The following is a 20327-nucleotide window of genomic DNA, read 5'->3' on the forward strand; positions in this document are numbered from 1 at the left end:
TCTCTTATTCTGAATGAGTCTGTATTGTATCTGAATGCTTGCAGAAGGTGTTAGCATCATATCTGTCTTAAATGCTGCACCTAGGGAAAGAATAAGCCTAAAAAACTACAAGTAGTAAAGCAGAACTGCTTTAGACAGCAGACAAGAAGGAGAAAGAGCAATTTGAAATTTCACTGTAATCCTATATTCCTTAAATTCCCTTATGCTTGAAAATCAATACTTTTGGTATTTAGGTGGAGACTTGGTGCCAACAATTTCTTCTGCATGAACGTCTTAGTAATGTTCTGATGAGAATGTAGGAATCAATAAATGCTTTTTTAAACAGAAATAAAAAACTTTCACTCTCTTCTGTTTTTATTAGTAGCTTCATGCATCATATTGCATTTTAATATTGTGTAACAGAACATCTTCCAAAATTCAGACTGAAATTGCTGTGGTGCTTTATGAAAGTATACATGTATTTTGGAGATAAATGAGCAATAATGCATTTTCTGGAAAAATTCTAAATTGTTACCTTTATTAAGATTTGATATTAAATCTTGTGTTATGTCTCAGAAAGATCTCTTAAGCTTTCAGTAGGATTTGGGTTAATAAAATAAACTCACAGAATTTGAGTTGACCATTTCAGTTTGTTTTAGGTTATTTTTGCAAATGTATTATAAATCTAAATGCTAATTCTACAGACATTGTATTTGTACAATTAAAGCTCTGCTGAAGCTTTGTTGAAGTCAGACAACTCTTGTGCATACATAATAAAAACTAATACATTTGCACAATCAAGAGGAATTAGTCAGCACCATTTGAGTTGTATGTGATCATTTTCTTTAAAGAGTTCTCAGAATATTAGTAAGTTTCACAATGAAAATGATCTTGAAGATTGCTCTGTTCAAGTATCTGACACACTAGTATGAAGTATTCCCTGGGAAAAATGGGTATTTAAATAAAACCTGTAAGGAATAAAATTGTCTCTTAAGGTCAAGTGATTATGGAGTATGTAAGAATCAAAACTAGCCCACAGTTGCATTTTTCTAAAATTTGTTATTTCTCCTGCCAAAGCCTTAGTGTTTTGAGGGTTTTTTTTTTAATATTGAAGCAGAATAAATGTCAGTACTAAATAACTCCAAGAAGAAGAGGTGCTTTTTAAAGTGTCTTGTTATATTTTTTCTTTTTTTCTACAAGAAGATTGGACGAAGGAGATCAGATAATTTCTGATGAGACATTAATGGAATTATAAAAGCTTATGCAAAGTGATTTACTTCACAGGTTTTTTGTGAATCATCAGAATAATTGCTAACAAGTAATTACTCAGTTGTATCAAGAGTATCTTGGGTTTGGCCACTTGCACAACAACCCAGGTTTCTCAATCCAGTAACTCCTGTAGGAGTACACCTTTGTGGAGCTGGTGCTAACCAAGATTCAGATCTCTCAATTGTCTTCTTTTTTGGTAAGGAAACACAGGAGAGGAAAGAGTTCCAGCTAGGCTGTGCTTTTTAGTTCTTCCAGCCTCCTCTGGATGGATGTACGAGCCTTGCTGGAAGAAGAATGTCCCCAGCACAGATTTGGTGGCAGCTCTGCCATGCATCTTTACCATTCAGCTTGAAAACACCGGAGTTTTGGGTTTTTTACCTCAGAGACACTTGCTCCTTTTGACTCTCAAGGAAGTAACACTTGGATCCAGACGCCCAGGAATCTGAAAGTTACGTGGTTGCCTACTTCTGAAATAGTTTTCTTGTCGTGGTTTCTTCCATTACTGGGGGTCTGGAGACTTGAGAAGAAGAATAATTTGTAACTAGGTATCTCTAAGTCACTTTAGTGATAAATCTCTTAAATTCTGTTCTGATATCCCAGCGAACTGCCTACCAAGGTCACTGTCCAAATGTTTGCATTTTGTTGCAACCAAAAGGGTGAAAGTGTAGGAATTAATTATATTTAAGCTGAAGTACCTCTTTGAAGTGAAAACAGTTAGCAGAGAACTTTTTTTTGAAGAGCTGATTGTACTAAAATTTCATAGCCTGCAAAATCAGACTGTCAAATGTGTGCAGGTCTTTGTAGCACCACCCCAAACACAAAAATCTAGAAGTCCCATTCCCCTACATCTCTAGAATCAGGTTTCTTTAGTGTGAATTTTGAATAGCTGAGGTTGAGACACTGTAAGTAGGAACAAATAATATGAGAAATCTCAGGCTAAGCAAAACAAAACTGAAAAATTGTCTGCCATTTAAAAATAAAACCCTCTTATGCTGCATCCTTGGGCTATCTTCTTCCTCATCTTCCAAATGTACTTACTGGGTATCCTTGAAATGACTTGGCTACATTGTATCGATCTTTTCTGCATGATTAAAATCTTGTTCATAAGCTGTTCATTTAAACAGGGCTCCAGTACTGTAGTATCAGACAGCAAGGGATACTCTCACAGGAATCTAGTGTTTTACACAGGCCTGTTTCCTTTTGAATTCTGTAGTGTCATGATGTGTAACAAACTGTTGTAACTGCAGTTATCTTCAGCTAAAACTCTCTTACATTATTGTATCAATCCTTTTTCCCTTTGAACTTGATCCCTTGTGTGTCCCCTGTGTCCCGTTCCCTACAGCGATCCCAGCTGGCTCTGGTGGAGATTGGTTTGCTGTGAATATCCTTACTACCAAAATGAGTACCAGAAGCTTCTCAGAAGCCGTGGCAACTGACCACTTGCTTTCACCAGGAATAGGGGCCTTATGTCTGAATACCTTGCCCTCAGGTAACTTCCCCTCTCCCACCTTTGTAGAGTAAATGTAAGAGGTGGTATGTATTTATATAAATTTAGGAGTGAAGTGAGCTCTATAAAATGTTACTTGAGTTTCCACTCCTGTTTCTTTTTGTAATTTAAAATTATGCAAAAAATAATTGTTTGTATGCAGCCGTGTGGTTTGGATTCTTTGGGATTTTTCTAAGTCCTAAACTAAATTTGGGTTTGTGAACTAAATCAGCAATCCCATTATAAACATACCTTGACATGTATTTTCTAAATGTAATCTGGGTATTTCCCAATATCTTTAGGCTATATGACATTTACTGTTTATTATTTGCATCTACTTAATTCTTTTTCATTACTTATTGTGTATTAGCTTTGTATTTGATATACTTGAAGGATCAGACAGCTCTTAAACTAGTTTACAGAAGAAAGTGACTGATTTTATTTATTTATTTAAAATTAAGAGTTCTTATAGTTAATATCTAATCAAAAAGATCTTACTTTGTTGTGAGATCTGATCAGTTACCATAAAAAAAGATACCTGCTAATGTGATATAAATAAATGATACCATTTCCAAAAGGAGGTATTGTTATGCTTTTACACTGTATCATTATTTCATGATTTTAAATTTCTGAAGTTATTTTTCATTAAATGGCTTTTTTTTTGCATTAGGTACAGAATATTGTATTTTAAGTGGTACTTTTTAATAGTTTAAGTTTGGGGTTTTTTTAATAGTTTAAGTATATTTAATAGTTATCAAGTATAAGCAAATTAAGGTGGTTTTTTTGCTGCCTGTGATGGGGAACTTGTGTATGTATTGCCACATATTGTTTGATATATTCAGGATTTTATATTATCTTGTACTCACTGTATCGTTAAGTCATGATGTATAGGATTGTCGTGTTTGAATAAATTTCTTTTGGGTTGATCATATTGGCCATTTCTCTGCTTGATGTGAAAAGACTCATGGAATAGAAAAGCTTAATATTGATCTGTGTGAGGGTTTATCATAAATGAAAGGTAAATTGCTTGAGCAATGTTTTACTTGCGACATGATTATCATTTGTGCAGTGCAAGCTCCTCATTTATGCACAGTGCTTGGCTGTGTCTCTGCAGATCTGCTTCATGACACATAATTAGATAATAACCACTGATGACAGCAGCTGTCTCAGTTCTGCCTGTACCCAAAAAGCAAGCAATACAGCTTTTCTAAATTGAAAGAAAATAATGTTCTATATGTGTTATTACAGAATTAACTAGGGGAGGCATTACATACTTGGTGGGGATGTCAGTATTTGAGAAAGTGTGGAACAGCTCTTGAAGTGAGTAGCAGTGTTCTAAGACGTCTTTAGGAAGTCACCTGGAGTGGGAGTCTGTGCTGAAGTCCTGTGTTGTAATGAAATGGAAGCCATTATTGGAAAAGTGTCAGCAAAGCAGACATACTATTCAGGGCTCCTACAATGGGATGGATCAGGAGGTGGTGTGACACTGCACCAGATGTGTTACACACATATGGGTTCCTTGTTGAGCCAAGGTCCTAATTAGTGATCTCCCTGGAAAGGAAGTTTAGTTCTTGGACTATGATAGGTCAAAAAGCTTGATAATTGTTAGGTACATGAGGTTCTATATAGTAGCATGAAAAGTCCCACCTGAAGCTGTAGGGTTGTAGGTGCTATTTTGGATCTGTCCAGTGTGCTATAACTCATGGCCAGCCCAAGAGCAGTAGGTCCAGCTGGGTGTGTAAACAAGGAAATGCCCTGTCCTGCTCCAAAGGGTTGGGCGATGAGCACCTTCACAAAGTGCTTTGCAGGAGGTGATCCTCTCCATGCTGGACATCCAGCAGGCCATGGAGGGTTCTCCATCTTGCACTCAGACACCAAATACATATCAGACAATTCTGCAAATGTTCATGGTGAGATTAGATAAAGCATGTAGGAATTTGTGGGGAGTAGCCACAATACTGATGGGTAAAGGGGTGATACCTTTCTCATGTACAAGCTGATGTTGGAGGGTGTAAGAGGGTGACAGTTGGGTGTCACAGATAGTGAGGGGTGTACTTGATCAAGCCAGTTACTTAAGATCAGCTATGATTTGTGGTGTTGTGTTGGATGAGAGGAACTCAATTGTAACAGTATACACTGGTGATCCCAATATTTTTTTTCCTGTGGGAAATTTGACAGAGAGTTAGTTCTATTCCTCTTCCATACTTGAAATCCTCAAGTTTGAAGTGGTATAGTGAGCTGAATAGTAGACGACTTCCTTCATTCTGTTACTTAGAGTCATGGGAAGGAAACATCTTCCTGAGAAACTCAATTGAAAAAGACCATTTTTCTTGTTTCAGAAATGGTTTAATATTCCTTAGTGATCAAATAACATAGTTCAGCCAGGTGAAACAGTAAAAAAACCCCAGTTATCTTCATGTTCCATTTCTGCTGTTCTATTATTGATCCAGTTGCCTGTGCTTAGTAGGTCATGCTTCCCTTTTTCAAAGCCTGTTGTTTAAGCAGTTTGAGTTCATAACAAGGAGATAAGCAAAACTGTGGTACATACTGTGATTTAATAATTTATCATGATTAGAGCATACATTTAGACTCATATCGCTGAGGAAATTTTATTTAAAAAGCAGGGAAGACACATGGTAGAGCTGGGGGAAAGCAGTTGTATATTCAGGAGATGTGCCAAACATCTGAGAATCTGTGTCCAAACGTGATCCAGACTTCTCTTATTTCTCTACTAAATCCAGAGGTTGGAATTTCTGTTGTCAAACTTGACAAGGCACCTGCTATTCGCTCCAAACCTTTGGGGGGCACTGCTCTAAGCTTCATGTGGTTTGTGGCCTTCCCTATACAAACCATAAGCTTGTGGCTTCAGAAGAGTGTTTTCCCATCTTCTCTACCTGTTTTGGGGGGTTTTTTGTTTCTGTTTTCAACTTCTTGGCCATCTTCTCTGCCAGAATGGTGGAGCTCCAAGCCTGTGGTGTTACAAACAAACCTTTAGAAAATAAATATTTTAGGCAAGGAAATAAATGCATCTTTTATGTGGGTTTTGAGTTATTTTAGAGGGAGAGAACTGAAAGAACTGTTGTGTCCTGACAAAATACATTGATTATAACTTACTCCTCTTTGATTCTTAGTACTGCACTGTTACTGTACAGTCCTTTATGCTTTGCACAAAACTCTTAGTCTGTACTTTGTAAATTGAAGTTGAACCATTTATCTGTAACTGCGTAGGTGTGTAGATGTACCCAAAGGAGCTATGTCAGGCAGCTTGTGATATTGACAAATTCATATTTCTGGATTCTTGCATTTAAACTGTAAATATTTTACAGCATTATTCTACTTATGAAATTCAATATTAAAGCTGTATTGAAATCTATACTATCACACAGTAATTCAAACCTCAGATATGTTTTGAGAAAGAAAGTGTAGTTTGTAAAATTGAAAATCAATCTGTGAAAACAATTATGCGAAGAATATCTTCTCACTGCTCACCTGTTGAGAGTTTCCTTCCATGACTTTTGACATGAAGAGTACAGTCCTAACAGGCAGAGGTCCTCTTATGTCTGTCTCTTCTGAATGAAGAATTAAAAAAAATGTATATAGAAAAAGTGATGGTCCTTGAATTTTTTCCCTGTCCTGCTCCATGTTGAGAGAAACTGGCTTCTATTTTGTTTGTTGGAAGGATATGGAAAGTAACTCAAAAATGGCTTCGCTGTTGCCATTCTCCCCTGATTGGTATTTTGGTATTTTTCTTACTCTGGAATTTGAAAACCTCTTTTTGTAGGTCCTGTGTGTTTCCTCTGATGTGTCTGCAGCTGTGATCCAGGATAATGCTTAGATCTGTCTCCAATCTGAGAGGCATTTCTGGTGTGGCTGAACTACAGGGAACTCTGAGGGGGACTTCTTTCACAGAGCATGTGTCTCAGGAGACTTGTGTGTGTGTAATGGCACAATGGTTTTGCATTTGCTGTGTAAATGTGACTTTAAATGACACCAGTTTGTAATTCTTATGTTGACCCTTACGTAGAAAGTCAAGACTGAGAGGTACTACCAGGTGACTAAAAAACTCAATGACTGCTTTTTATCTTCTAGGAATTTTGTGCGACCTGAGTCAGATGAGACTTTGCAATGTTTTCTGAGATAGGAAATTTTATATTTTGCTCTTACTAATAGGTTGTTTTAATGAGGAAGGTTATTTAGCTCTTGTCATTATTCTTTCTTGTTGAAAGCAAGAAAAAAGGGTAATCAGAAAACAAAATAATTCAAGTCCTTTATTCCTCTCATAATGTTTCTAAACAGACCATTTAAAAGTACATTAGTTACCAAGGAGAATACATTTATCAATACCCTTATCTCAATATATTTTTAGTACTGAAATTATGAAACTATATTATTCACAGATTACATCTCATTGCTTATGGATAATTTATGACTGTAAGCAGTACAGTAACAACTGCAGTACTTCTGTCATAAAAAACGTGTCTAGCATTATTTGCAAATACATACTACTTGTATTTTGTTAGGCTAGGTAAATGCATTTTCAAAGCTAACCATCCCAGAATGGAGTCGGGGAGTTGGACTCAAAAAATGCCTTCTCTGTTTCAAGCTGTATTTGGAAACTGTTAAGAGGAAAAAAAAAGCTTGCTGACCTTCTTCATCTTCTTCCACATCTCCTCCAGAATCAGACTTAATGAGGACCTTGTAGTTCAGTTAGAAGCTGGTCTCTTGAATGGAAAGGAAATGCTGGAATTGCACCTCCTGGGGCATCGCTGCAGAGTGATGTTCCATCATTGAGGACAGACAAACCCCTTTGCTCTCCGCCTGGAGAATAACAGCACCAGGAGATTTTGGTGGGAAAAATCACGAAGCATACTGCCAACAGCAGTATTTTCTACTCCCTGGTCTTGCAAAACTAGACTCAATTCATGAGCAGAAACAATTTTTTCATGGCAGATTGAAAGTGTGGCAAAGTATAGCCTGTTCATAGCTTATGGTAGATACAATGCTACAGCTGTTGGTTTGAAGGTAGGGTACCCATGGGCTCTGGCATGCGGCCTCACAAGGATGTGAACCATTTGACACAGTCACATTGTCAGATTGTTTCATTGTATCATCAAATCCTAGCGCATTTGAAATATAAAGTAATTTATATGTACACTTTTAACTAGTTACACTTTTTACCACATGGATATCTTATTGAGCTTTCAAGTTTTCATCCAGTATTTTATATACCTCATGCTGTTGTATGTGTATTTCTAATTGGTCTTTAAATTCTATGACTAAATCAAATTAATATTGTAAATAAAACTGTTTTATTGCAAGATTTTAACTAAATATAGAAAGGTAATGTTTATGACAGTAATTTTAGGGGCTTGGGATTTTTTCTCCTTTCAAAAAAATTAAAGAGTGAAATAGATTCAATTCTACTTTATATAGTTTAAAATAAATTGTTCAATAGTTTGAGTTTGTTAGTCTGGGTGACACAAAATTTAGAAGATATCTCACAATATATTTTTGTTTATGTATTTATAAATTGAGCTAATGAGATGAAAAAATTGAAGGGACAAATCAATTACATCATACCATTTCTTTCCTGGGTGAAATTTATCAAGGATTTCCTCACCCCCAGACCATTGCTTTAAGTTAAATTGTTACTGATATGAAGGATAACTTTGATTGCTTTATATGTATTTACTTAAGGTGTGTTTGTTTTCAGGTTCACCAAAAATCTGTCACCTGACAAGATCAACCTGAGCACGTTAAAGGGAGAAGGTCAGCTGACTAATTTAGAGCTGGATCAAGAAGTACTCCAGAACATGCTGGATCTTCCAACATGGCTGGCTATAAACAAGGTGTTTTGTAATAAAGCATCCATTAGGGTGAGTGTTCTATTGTGCTGGAGTGGTAATTAACCAACTCTTTTTTCTTTTTGTCTTGTCTTTGTAAAAACTTTCAAGCAACTTTGTATTAGGAAATTCTAATAAGTGCTTGATAAAATTTTAAACAATGAAGATTTTATCAGCAATAATTTCTTCCTTATTTTTCTTTCTTATGTGATAACATGAAATACACCTGGAAATAATGAAAATAAGAGTGATTATTTTTATTTTTTCTTCCTGAGGAGAATTCATTCCTGCCTGTTTTGAAAATGTAGAAGTAAAAGTTTGTATTTGTCTGCAGTATTTAGTCTATCATAATTATTTATTATTCTCTTTTTTATGTGTTCTCTCTTCACTCCTCTTCATTTATTGCTTTCCCTCTTGCTCTGTTCCTGTTTCCAAAAATACCTTTTGGAAGGATTCTGATCTCTCTGGGAAATGTGGGAAGCACAGTAAATCTAGGAGATACTGCATTTTTGGGCGTTGTGGCTGCGAGTAATTGAAACAATGTGTATCATCTCTACCACATTGCATGAACGTGGGATTAAGAAATGAACTTTGGCTTGTTCTTGACTGGAGTTACAATCTGGTCAAACATTAACGCCTCCTTAGTCTTTTGGTGGAGTTTGGTTATGGTTTTTTGGTGTTCTGTCTCTGCTTTTTTTTTTCCACTATGGGAGATTGTCCTGATTTTTCTAAATGCAGTGAACTTGATGTTTTGTTGCAGGCGTCTAATTAGTTCTAGGTCAACAAAGGAAATATACATATTTACATTATTTCCTATATTATTATTATTATTATTATTATTATTATTATTATTATTATTGTTGTTGTTGTTGTTATTATTATTTCCTTTCCTATTTACATTATTTCCTTTTAAAGGAAATAATGTGTAAGGCTGTGATGCTTTTTCTAATGCTTGACAACTCACTGTTAAAGAGACAGATTCTACTTTGTTCCTCTATTTTTCTACTCAGTGATAAGTAGATTTTGAAGTTCAAACTTTTTAACACCTAGTGTGCATAAAGTTACCACATAGTATGTTCAGATGAACTTAATATTTTGAAAGTAATATTATGCTGAGTTCAGAAGCTAGAAATATAATTTGTATGCCTAGAACACATTCTGTGTGATTTTTTTATTGTATTTTTAATATTTAATTTGCTTTAGATTAGTGTTTTCTCTTGCAGATACCATGGACAAAATTGAAAACACATCCCATCTCTTTGGTGAGTTCTGAAATAAACTCTGAAATGTACTGTGTGTAGCAGTATCTATATCAAATATTTATATAGTTCTCTTGATTTGATTATGGAAATAGCTGAAACATTAACTGGCCTTTACAAAGTGTCCTCTGGTAGCAGCAGATCAAGGCAAAACACCTTAATGTTTTCCTTGGTAGGTTTATTTTCTTAATCTGTGGCTTCAGTGTAATCACTGATGTTTGACTGTTAGCTCACTTCTGTCACGTTTTTAGTCATTGCATGTTCATTTGGGATTACCTGAAGGGTGGTTATTTGTCCAAGTCTCCCCTTTTACAAGTTCCTGCCTTTCTTTTGGAGCAGTCTTTTCTGGGACTTTTCATTCTACATCTGTACTTTACATAGTGATCTCAGCTATAGCAGGTTTGACGCACATAGCATTTATAGGGGTTTTGTAACCACCTAGGATTCAGCCTGGATATAAATAGGAGGTAAAATGTGTAAATAGAACTCAACAGCAATTAGAAGTCACATTAATTCTTGCATTTGTTCTCCTTTGTTCTTTAATTTTAAATATACTAACAATTGTGGTAGCACCAGAAGTAATGTATTTGATGAGTAAACTTTCTCAATTGCATTTGCTTAAGGGTGAATATTCCTTTAGCTGAACATTCACAGTCTTGCAGTGAATGTGCTTGTAATTCCTTCATTCTGAATCAGACTTGGGAAAGACATGTTGTTTTAAATAATTGATGCATTTGCTAGTGACCCAGTTGGAATGTACCTTCATCTGTACTGCTTCTTCCTGACAGCCAGAACTTAAAGCCTGGTAAGGCCGAGGGGGGATGATTCAACCACTTGGCTGTGAGATGCAACTGCCGAATTAGGAAATGGGTTTAAGCTGTGCTATTCTTAAACATGACACACTTTGACCTGTGGTAGCAAGGCACTGTTTGGTTAACTCCTGTTGGACTTACATTAGCACTCTTGGAGGCTAAAATAACTTTCAAGGTAACCTTTTTTACATAAAGGTGTCCTTGAACAAGTGCATTAAATATGTAACTAAAGTTCACTATTCAATATGGTAGATTGTACAACAGCCTTTTTGATTTCTAAAGGAAAGTGAATACAGTGGCCCAAGTGCCAAACCTCAGCCCTTCATTACATCACTGAACTTCTGGTATTTTGGCAGGGATGGGGAGAGAGGATATTTTTGCTACTGAGAGTTGAATTAAATTGGAATAGCATCCTCTGTTAGCACAGCTTACTGGATAACTAGAACCCACTTGTCTAGCCAAAGGGACTTTCACTAAGCTGAGTTGCCCTTTGTGAGAATCAGTCTGTTGACATAGTGGCACATACTGTTTGTTCATGACCCAGTTCTGGTTTTATATGATAAACAGGATAGTTTTGAGGAGTGATTTTGGGCCCCAGGGATGATCTGCAGCAGTTTTTACTCTTTCCAAGTACAGAAGTTGCCAGTGAAAAAAGACTTAGATCTGCATCCAGGCATTCTTCGTTACCTCTTTTTTATATTGTGCTGTCTCCTTGAATCCATGTCCTACTGATCTGTGCACGAATCATGTAGTAAAGAGAATTTTTAAAAGAGTGGTCAAACATCCAAAACTGTTAGGATAACTAGGAGAAATCTTGGCTTCCCCCCACCATCCTCAAACTAAGGGATTGGGTTTTTCTTGTTTTTTTTTTCTCTGTTGTTTTCAAGGAAAGATAGTCATTGAGACAGCTAAAAAAATAATTCTAAAATGTCCAAATTTACTCTTAACAGCTATTCTTCCCTTTAAGCATCAAAATACAGTCAAATATAAATAAATCCAGACTGGACACTTCATTAATTTTTTGGTTGTAGTCAGGTTTTTATCCATGTAATCATGGATAAGAGTAGCACAGAAAAATGTTGAGCAAGCAGATTATGACAATGGGCATGATTAACACAATATGATAATAATCTAGTAGCTAAGGCAGGTTGAATCATTAAAAATCTAAAATTGAGGACAAAGGGGTTTTTGGTATTTGTCTGACCTAAGAGCATAAATGGGGGAATTCAGAAGGGCTGGTAGAAAGTTGCAGTTAGACAGGGAAAAAAATCTTAACTGTTGTGCTTTGAATCAGCTTGCATTAAGTATTTCATTGAAAGAACAGCCATGTAAAAAGAAAATTCAGATAACTACACATTAAAGCATGTCCATTTTGAAATGCGATTTTTGAAAATTCATGTGTTGGATAAATAATATTCAGGAATCAAGAATTTTAAGATACAATATTTGACTGGAGATGTGTGTTAGAACTCAAAAGCATAAGAAAAAGTTTAAAACAGATAATTCTAGTGCATTACAAAAGTTTGTGGAAAAATTGACATGGTAGGAAATGTTTTATGTATATTTCAGAAAAAGTTCTCAAGTGACCTTTTTCTGTTTGGATTTTGGTTCTTCATAATGTCATCTATTTACTTTGTTACCTCTAAGGTCTCCAATTTGGTTTTGTTTTGTTTTGTTTTTCAAGTCCTTGGATAAAGTTGTAATGGAAATGAGCACATGTGAAGAGCCACGTGCCCCTAATGGACCCTCTCCTATAGCGACTGCATCTGGGCAGAGGTCAGTGATGATACTTACATGTAATTGGTCAAAAAAGGTTTGGCATTATGTAAAACAGATTGACTATGTACTTCTGAAAATTTAAATTTTTAGAAGTATATAGGGTTGCAGCCCGCCATTCCCATCTCCTCCAAAATTTTATTTTATTGCTTGTGTGTGAAGTAGTGTAGTGATAGTGGAGTTATCCAGGCCCAAGCCTGGAGAACTAGATATAGAGCTTGCAAGGTACATTCCATAGGGGTGCAACTGCTATATCAGATATTTTCTGAGTTTAATTGATATTAAGTTTTTAAAAAATGAATGATATCTTGCCTTCATCCATTTTGGAAAATACATATAATGTTCATGTGTGTTTTAAATATTTTTCTTTTTTGTTTTGTCTAAAGAGTTTTAAGAGTTGTTTGTTAGTGCAGTGTTTTAAAGTTCTATTTCCTTAATTGTATCAGCTGATTCTTACTGAAAGACTTCACACACACTGTGTAGCCCAAAACTTAAGCAATTTGATGGGACAACACAACATTATATCAGTGATTTTATGTCTTGCTAATTTCCTTTACACGGACTCAAAACATTTTTCCGTTGTCACAGGGCCCTATATACAGAGAAATAAATTTGATGATACAATATTTTTTCTTGTAGTAACTTCTATGCAATGTATAGAAATCCATGGGCCTCTGTGTCTCCTAAGGTACAGCTTGATAATCACAGCCATAGAGATTTTGTGTAGAATGAAAGTTGAAAAAGGAAAAGGAATGATAAACCACACAAGTTTTTTTTTAAAACAAGCAGAAAAAATCCACAAGAAAACAAAAGGGTAGAAATTTTTACATGTTAAAATAATATTTAATATTCAGTTTTCCATACACTAATCTAAAACATTCAGAACATATAAGATTTTTATTTAAAAATTATTTACAACAGCTTAATCTTTTTTAATACCGGAATGCATGTTGATTTACTGTAGAAGTGTAGCCACCATTTAGGATGCCTTCCTTTATAGAGTGAAATAATGTAAATAATGTAAATACTTTATACTATTTTGAATATCTGAAAGTTATTATTTTTAATGGACAAAATATTTTGGCTTATAGACATAAATACTAACCAGACTGGAATTGTCAAGTAATTAATTTGACATGAATTACTCCTTATGTTTATAAAGAAAAGTAGGCTTTCTGCATAATGACGTAGACTGCTTTTTTAATGTATGTATAATAACATATAATACATACATCCATGTAATTTAACATCTCATCCATGTAATTTAACTTTAAAGGAATGTATTAAATGTTATAATTTGTGTACATTGATCTTAGTCAAATAGATGTTCTTTAATTATGTAGAGATCAGGATCACAGAGTGAAAATTATTGTAAACTGCATCAAGTATATTGAGCAAAAGTTGCTAACTGTAGAATACATTAGTAACTTCATTTATTTTAACATCTGTTTCATAATTTATTTAATCTGTTTAATTTTGTGCCCTTTCCCTCGGTTTATATTTAATATGTTGGCATTTCACTTTTTAGTGAATATGGCTTTGCTGAAAAAGTGGTAGAAGGCATTTCAGTTTCTGTGAACTCCATTATTATAAGGATTGGTGCAAAAGCCTTTAATGCTTCATTTGAACTTTCCCAGCTGAGAATATATAGTGTAAATGCAAACTGGGAACATGCTGACCTTAGATTTACCAGAATACAAGAAGCTCAACGTGGAGAGGTAAATAATAGCATTTACTAACTTTTTTCCCTTGTTTGTGTGATAAAGGAGGGAGTTGAATTTCAACCTTTTAAAGGGTAGAGAACATTACTGGGAATGGAGACATTCTGTGCTCAGTAATTTCAGTTGCTCTTTAGGAGCACAAATATGTAAAAATTGTGGATGTGAGTCAGATCAAAGAGCCAATGTGGATGCTTAGGCAAGAACAAAGACCAAGGCAAGCAGGTGTATGGTTTCCCTCTTATGTCTTCCAAGTGAATGACTATTCTAAAATGCAAACTGAGCCAGACTTGGAGAGTACTGAAAGAACAAAGAACGGTATATTAAATAGGGAAGGATAAGAAGTTGTGCTTTTTGTAATTATTGTTGTTATTATTAGTAGTAGTAATAATAATAACAACAACAGCGACAGGAATTATATTTTAAAAGTTTTATCTGGTTATTTATTTGCTTGTGAGAGTTTGCCTGATAAGGATTTTTTTTTTCTAAAGCAATTTTAAATGAAATTTAGTCAAGTTCTTGTGCAATTATTTTCTGGGAATACCTAAACCATATGTATATATAAAAAAGTAATAGCAGTAAAGTATATATGTTTCTGCTGTCCTGGGAGTAGCACATGGAAGTGCTAGTTTGTTGTACAAATTATTCATTTGCCTTCTTCCAGCTAACCAATGTTAATTGTATACTGAGTGCAAGGTTGATTATAAATATTGTATTCAAGGAGACTTGTTTTAGCATCATACATCTGGCCAGCTTACTCCAGAGTTAAGGAGTCTAGTAGTTGATTTTTATGTAGGGAAAGAAACCCCAAGAGAATATCAGTTAAAAATACCACAAAAGTAAGAAGCTGAAAACTATTTTTCTGACTGTTTTCCTTTCCTGCAGCTTATCTGTATGCTTATGCTCCCATGTTAATGACATCTGAATGGGAAGAATTAAACTTTGACTAGATGGAGTTTTGTATTGGCAGATTTTTTGATTTTGTGGTTTTTAGGAAGAATTTCATTCTGAACAGTTGAGCTGTACACAACAGCTTTCCTTGGGAGAGTGTTTCTTTCCTATCCAATTAATACCAGAAACAAATTTCTAGATATTACAGCGAATGATTTTTTAGCAGCAAATTGCATGAAAAGGTGAAAAACCAAAATCAGTGCTGTACTTTGAAGATAACATGTGCTAAACCATATATTTAGGGCATAATCATTTAGCTTTGCACTGTAGCTACATTATTAATATAATAAGCAATCTCCTTAGAATACTTAAAAGCTTTTGATCACACTGCATCTCCTGTATGAAGAGGGTATGTATTCTGCTTTTCTGCAAAAAGTGTTTCAGGATGCTTTGCACTGCACTTTGCATCTTGCTCACTTGATGGAGTGTACCTCCTTTATAGACACACTGGGTATGATTTACTTAAGTCTCTGCATTTCTCAGGACATATGGTGTAAGGTTTTCAAATTGATAAGAGGAGAATGACAAGTAAGAATAAGTCATATACCAAACAAATTCTTCCATCTTGCTCTTTACTCATGGCTCATCCTTGTTTCTTCAGAGAGTAATCCTGGAATCATTAAGGTTGGAAAAGACCTGCAAGATTGAGTCCAACTTTTGACCAAACATCACCATGCCCGCTCAACCATAGCACTAAGTGCTGCATCCAGTCATTTCTTGAAACTCTCTAGGGATGGTGACTCTAACAATTCCCTAGGCAGCCCATTCCAATGCTTAACCACCCTTTAGTGAATAAATTCTTCCTCATGTCCCTTCCTTAACCTCCCCTGGTGCAGCTAGAGGCCATTTCCTCTTGTCCTGTTGCTAGTCTTGTCTCCTGCCTGGGAGAAGAAACCAATCCCCATCTTTGTGCAATCTCCCCTCAGGCAGTTGTAGAGAGCAATAAGGTCACCTCTGAGCCTTCTTTTCTCCAGGCTAAACATGCTTATTTCCCTCAGATGCTCCTCATAAGATTTGTACTCCAGACCCTTTACCTTCTCTGAGCATGCTCCAGCCACCTCTGTGTCTGTGCTGAAGTGAAGGACCCCGTACTGAACAGTCAGTCTGCCCCCAGCCTATGGTGTTGCTTGCAGTTGTTGTGACCCAGGTGCAGGACCTGGCACCTGGCCTTGCTGAGCATCATAAAATTGCCCTTGGCCCATCAATCCAAACTGTCCAGATCCCTCTTCAGTGCCTTCTTATGCTCCAGCAGATCAACTCTCTCCCAGCTTAGTGTTGTCTGTGAACTTACTGGGGGAACTTGATCCTATCATCCAAATCATGCAGGAGCGAGTTTTAGGTAAACTAGAATTACTGGTTTTCCCTACTGATATCCTGTTCATTTGATGTTCTCCATGATGTTCCTGCTGGACAGTCGTTCATTTTTCCGTATTTGATTTTCAGCGTACAGCTGTACTTGATGCTCTTGTGTCATCATTATTCTAACATTTGATTCCTGTGCCTTCTGGAAATCCATGTAGTGGATTCAGAGCTTGTGGGGTCTGCATGGCATGCTGTGTGCTGAATGTTTAACTTTCTCTTTTAATTGAAATAAAACACTCAAAAAAAACCTCTCCTATCCTGTAGCTTGCTTCATCCCCTGCCCTTTTCTTATTTAACATTTTTAAACTAAACTAAACTATCATTTTTTTCCTCTCCCAAAAGCAACCTAGTATGCAATAGCTGTGACCTTTATTTTCTTCTGAATATTTGACATGCTGCTTTTTACCTCAACCTACTTGGAAGTAGCTTAATGTTTCTGTGGCAAGCAGGGTAAGGGCTTCCTGACACCTTTAGGTGGAATAACAAGTGAGTTGTATTTGTTCTGATTATGTGGCTCATGTGAGTTTTTTTGTACATATGTACAGATGTATACATACACATGCACAGGGCTAGGTGCAAGTAGCTGTCATATTGCATCAAGGTGTTTTTCTCTTTTTTTCTGTCTTTAAAGGTCTTGACTTTTAAAGAAATCAACTGGCAGATGATCAGAATAGAAGCTGATGCAATCCAGAGTTCTAAGCATGAAATAATGAGTGCTCCAGTTCGACTGATTACTAACCAATCAAAAATTAGGGTCACACTTAAAAGAAGGGTAAACTTGAAAAGTTTGAAGTCTTACTTTATTTTTTAATTTGTAACTCATGCTCTTAATGCTTACATGTACATAGTAAAGATTTTAAATGTAGACCATATTGAATGTAGAATTCCCTGAACTAAATTTATAATAACATGTAACTGGTTAGACTGTAGAGTTTACAAGAAATACTGCAGACAGATTTTGAAAATGAAGACCTTATATAGGTCCCATTAATAAAATGGTTTGATCCACAAAGCTTTGTTTATTGTTGTTTATTTCATTGTTTTATCTCTCTAGATTCTGGTCATATTTACACTGCTTACATTTGAATAAATGCAGCAGTTTAATATCTGATGCATGCCAAATACATAGAGTGAAGCATAAATATACTGTGTGTTAGGTACTCCTTAATTAGTAAGAGTTATAAGATTTAAAATAAAAAAATGCTTGTTATTGCTTTTTGCATGAAAAAAACCCCCCACATATTATTATATTTATTATATATTATATATTATATGATTTATATTTATTTATATTATATATTATATATTTATTATATTATATTTACCCCACATATTTAATATAAGAAATATAAGTACTTAGTTCAACGTCTTTAAATTTTTATTTTACAGTTAAAAGACTGTAATGTTGTGGCATCCAAACTGGTTCTGATTCTGGATGATTTGCTGTGGGTTTTGACTGATTCCCAATTGAAAGCCATGGTGCAGTATGCCAAATCTCTTAGTGAAGCCATAGAGAAATCAGCAGAACAGAGGAAAAGCTTGGCTTCTGAAACAGCCCAGGTATGAGGATTAATTGTCTCACTGTATCATTTTCAGGTGTTCTACAACACAACACAGTGTGGTTAGTTGTGTTACTTTATTTTAGAGAATGTTCAGTTACTCATTTTCATTCAGCTGTATATCTTAAATTATACCAGGAATTAATAATAGTTTAAAATAGTCTTTGCAAGATTTTGTGTATTGATGTGAACTGCAGAAAATAAAAGTAGTTCTATTTCTTTACCCATGTACAGTGTTTAGACTTCTGTATTTACTTAACTCTTTATTGACTGTTTAGTAAATTTGTTCTCCAAGTATTTTATGGTTATGAATTTAAATAATTAAGACACATTAAAGTAAACTTAATGTGTGGGTAGATATGGTTACTATAATAATTTAACGTGCTTGTCCAGTTTGTTCTCATGGTACTGAAAAATTAGCTTTTATTAAGATCTTATCTTCATGCAGTTCTTGTTGGAATATATAGTGAAAACCAATTCTACTTTAAATATATTTCTGCTGGCATATCTGTGCTGCTGATGCTGCATGTAAATCTTGGTGTTCTTCAGCACATAGAGCAGGCTAGACCAACTGGGCTTTGTGAGTGTTGAGGGGAGGCACCTCTTCTTGTGTGTGAAGAAGCAGGACAAGTACACTTATAGAAGATAAGTGCTATAAAATAAAACATGGTTGATTACTGAGTACAGTCAGTTGTAGAGGATCTCTTAGAGTAAAGCCAGTGTACTGTAACAGAGTTCAGTTCTTTTGCTGGCCCTGATGCCTTATGCTGTGATATGAAGGTTTAGCAACAGCAATGTAATGGTTACCTGCTCTTGAGCAGGGAGATTCTGGTTCTTCAGTGCCCTGTACTTGTATCTTACCTGTTCTTTGACACTGGCACTGACTTATGTTTGACCCTGTTGTGATGTAGCCTGAGGAACTAAATTAGCAGAATGGAGCCCAGTGTTGGTTTAGTTCCCTGAACAGCTTGCAACAAAAGCTAGAAAAATACCAGTGCTGTGAGTGACAGGGGTGTAAGGAAGTGTGAGGAATGGGGAGAATGGGGTGTGCCCTGGCAGTGCAGTACAGTGCACCCAGCCATTAGATCAACTTAGCTTTATTCTCAAATATTAAACTTAAATCTCAGTAATGATCCAAGGGGGAACGCATGTCATGCAGATTTTTCCTTGTTTCAAATGCCTGTGTTGTGTAAGGAGACAGATACTTATGCTTGAAAAAAACAATAAACATTATAAATTGATGTGATTGACTAAATATTTTTTCAGAGCTCTGCCCCTGCACCCAGCTCCCAGCAGGTGAAAGCGCACCAGACAACAGCAGCACCTGATCAAAACGATGCAATAGTAAAATTGTTTAATGATTTTGATGTTAAGGAAACTTCTTATCACTTAGTAATTTCCCACTTGGACCTACATATATGTGATGATATCCACTCTAAAGAAAAAGGTAATTTTTTTTTTTTTTTAAGTTGCATGTCTATGAATAATAATCATCTTCAGGGGAGACATTTTGAGGAATACAATAATGAGAAAATAATAATACAATAAAGTCAAGAGACTTTAGTTTAGAAGAATAGTTAGAATTGTCTCCAGTGTCTATGGGTTCATGTAAAGCTATTTAGGTGGCTCTGTTAGGACAGCATTTAATTAATAAATGTAATTATTTTAGAATAATTGCAAAACCTAAGAGTGTTAGTACTTCTGTGCTTTTTCTGTCTTCTAGGAACTTATTCTATCAGTCTGATTGTTACTGCTCAGTCTTTTTCTTTTATAAGTTAGCTGGGTTATGAAGAATACAGTGACAACATTTTTGTGGCTTAGGGAAGGGGTCACTATACAATCTGTTTCTTTAATACTCTTATAAATGCAAACTAATAAAAGAGTGTTACTCTTTGTGTTACTAATTTAGACAATTTGTGTCTGCAGCACATGGAAAGAATAGAACGATTGTCCTGTGACCTTAAAATTTTGTGTGTAAATCTTGTACTGATTCTTTTTAACAAAAGCCTATTGCATGTAGTCACATTTAGAATCAGAAAAAAAAAAGACAAATAAGGGCATTTTTTCATGCCTTTCAAAAGTGATCATAGGGAGTGACATATTACTGTATATCTAGTCACTGAAAATTTTATGGAAACGTACAAGGTCTACTATATTATTAGTCACTGAAAAATTTATGGAAACATACAAGGTCTGCTGAAGAAAAATGTGAAAAAACGTAGGGTTTAACAAAAATGCATTTCCTTGGTTAGGAAAGACACTTTCAGAACAGCAGACCATGAGGTTTACTGGCTGGAGATGTATTTCCTTACA

At 35.3% G+C, this 20327-nt stretch overlaps 1 protein-coding gene across 4 annotated transcripts in view; it reads left to right on the forward strand.

The window, feature by feature from the left end:
• The window catches only part of BLTP3B (bridge-like lipid transfer protein family member 3B), a 47865-nt gene that overhangs the window by 4835 nt on the left and 22703 nt on the right, over positions 1-20327 (forward strand). For 2 of the 4 annotated variants that reach the window (XM_071423206.1, XM_071423203.1), the window contains exons 2-8: positions 8448-8610; positions 9786-9839; positions 12333-12424; positions 13953-14142; positions 17087-17227; positions 17845-18015; positions 19281-19461. In XM_071423206.1, the coding sequence (XP_071279307.1) occupies positions 8448-8610; positions 9786-9839; positions 12333-12424; positions 13953-14142; positions 17087-17227; positions 17845-18015; positions 19281-19461 (992 nt within the window). Of the gene's footprint in view, positions 1-2590; positions 2738-8447; positions 8611-9780; positions 9840-12332; positions 12425-13952; positions 14143-17086; positions 17228-17844; positions 18016-19280; positions 19462-20327 lie in introns of those variants that run through there. The other 2 variants (XM_071423204.1, XM_071423205.1) reach the window with 2 other exon arrangements.

This window comes from Agelaius tricolor, unplaced genomic scaffold, assembly GCF_023055355.1.
Source record: "Agelaius tricolor isolate 1412-34295 unplaced genomic scaffold, bAgeTri1.0.p SCAF_3, whole genome shotgun sequence".
NCBI classification, from domain to species: Eukaryota; Metazoa; Chordata; class Aves; order Passeriformes; family Icteridae; genus Agelaius; species Agelaius tricolor.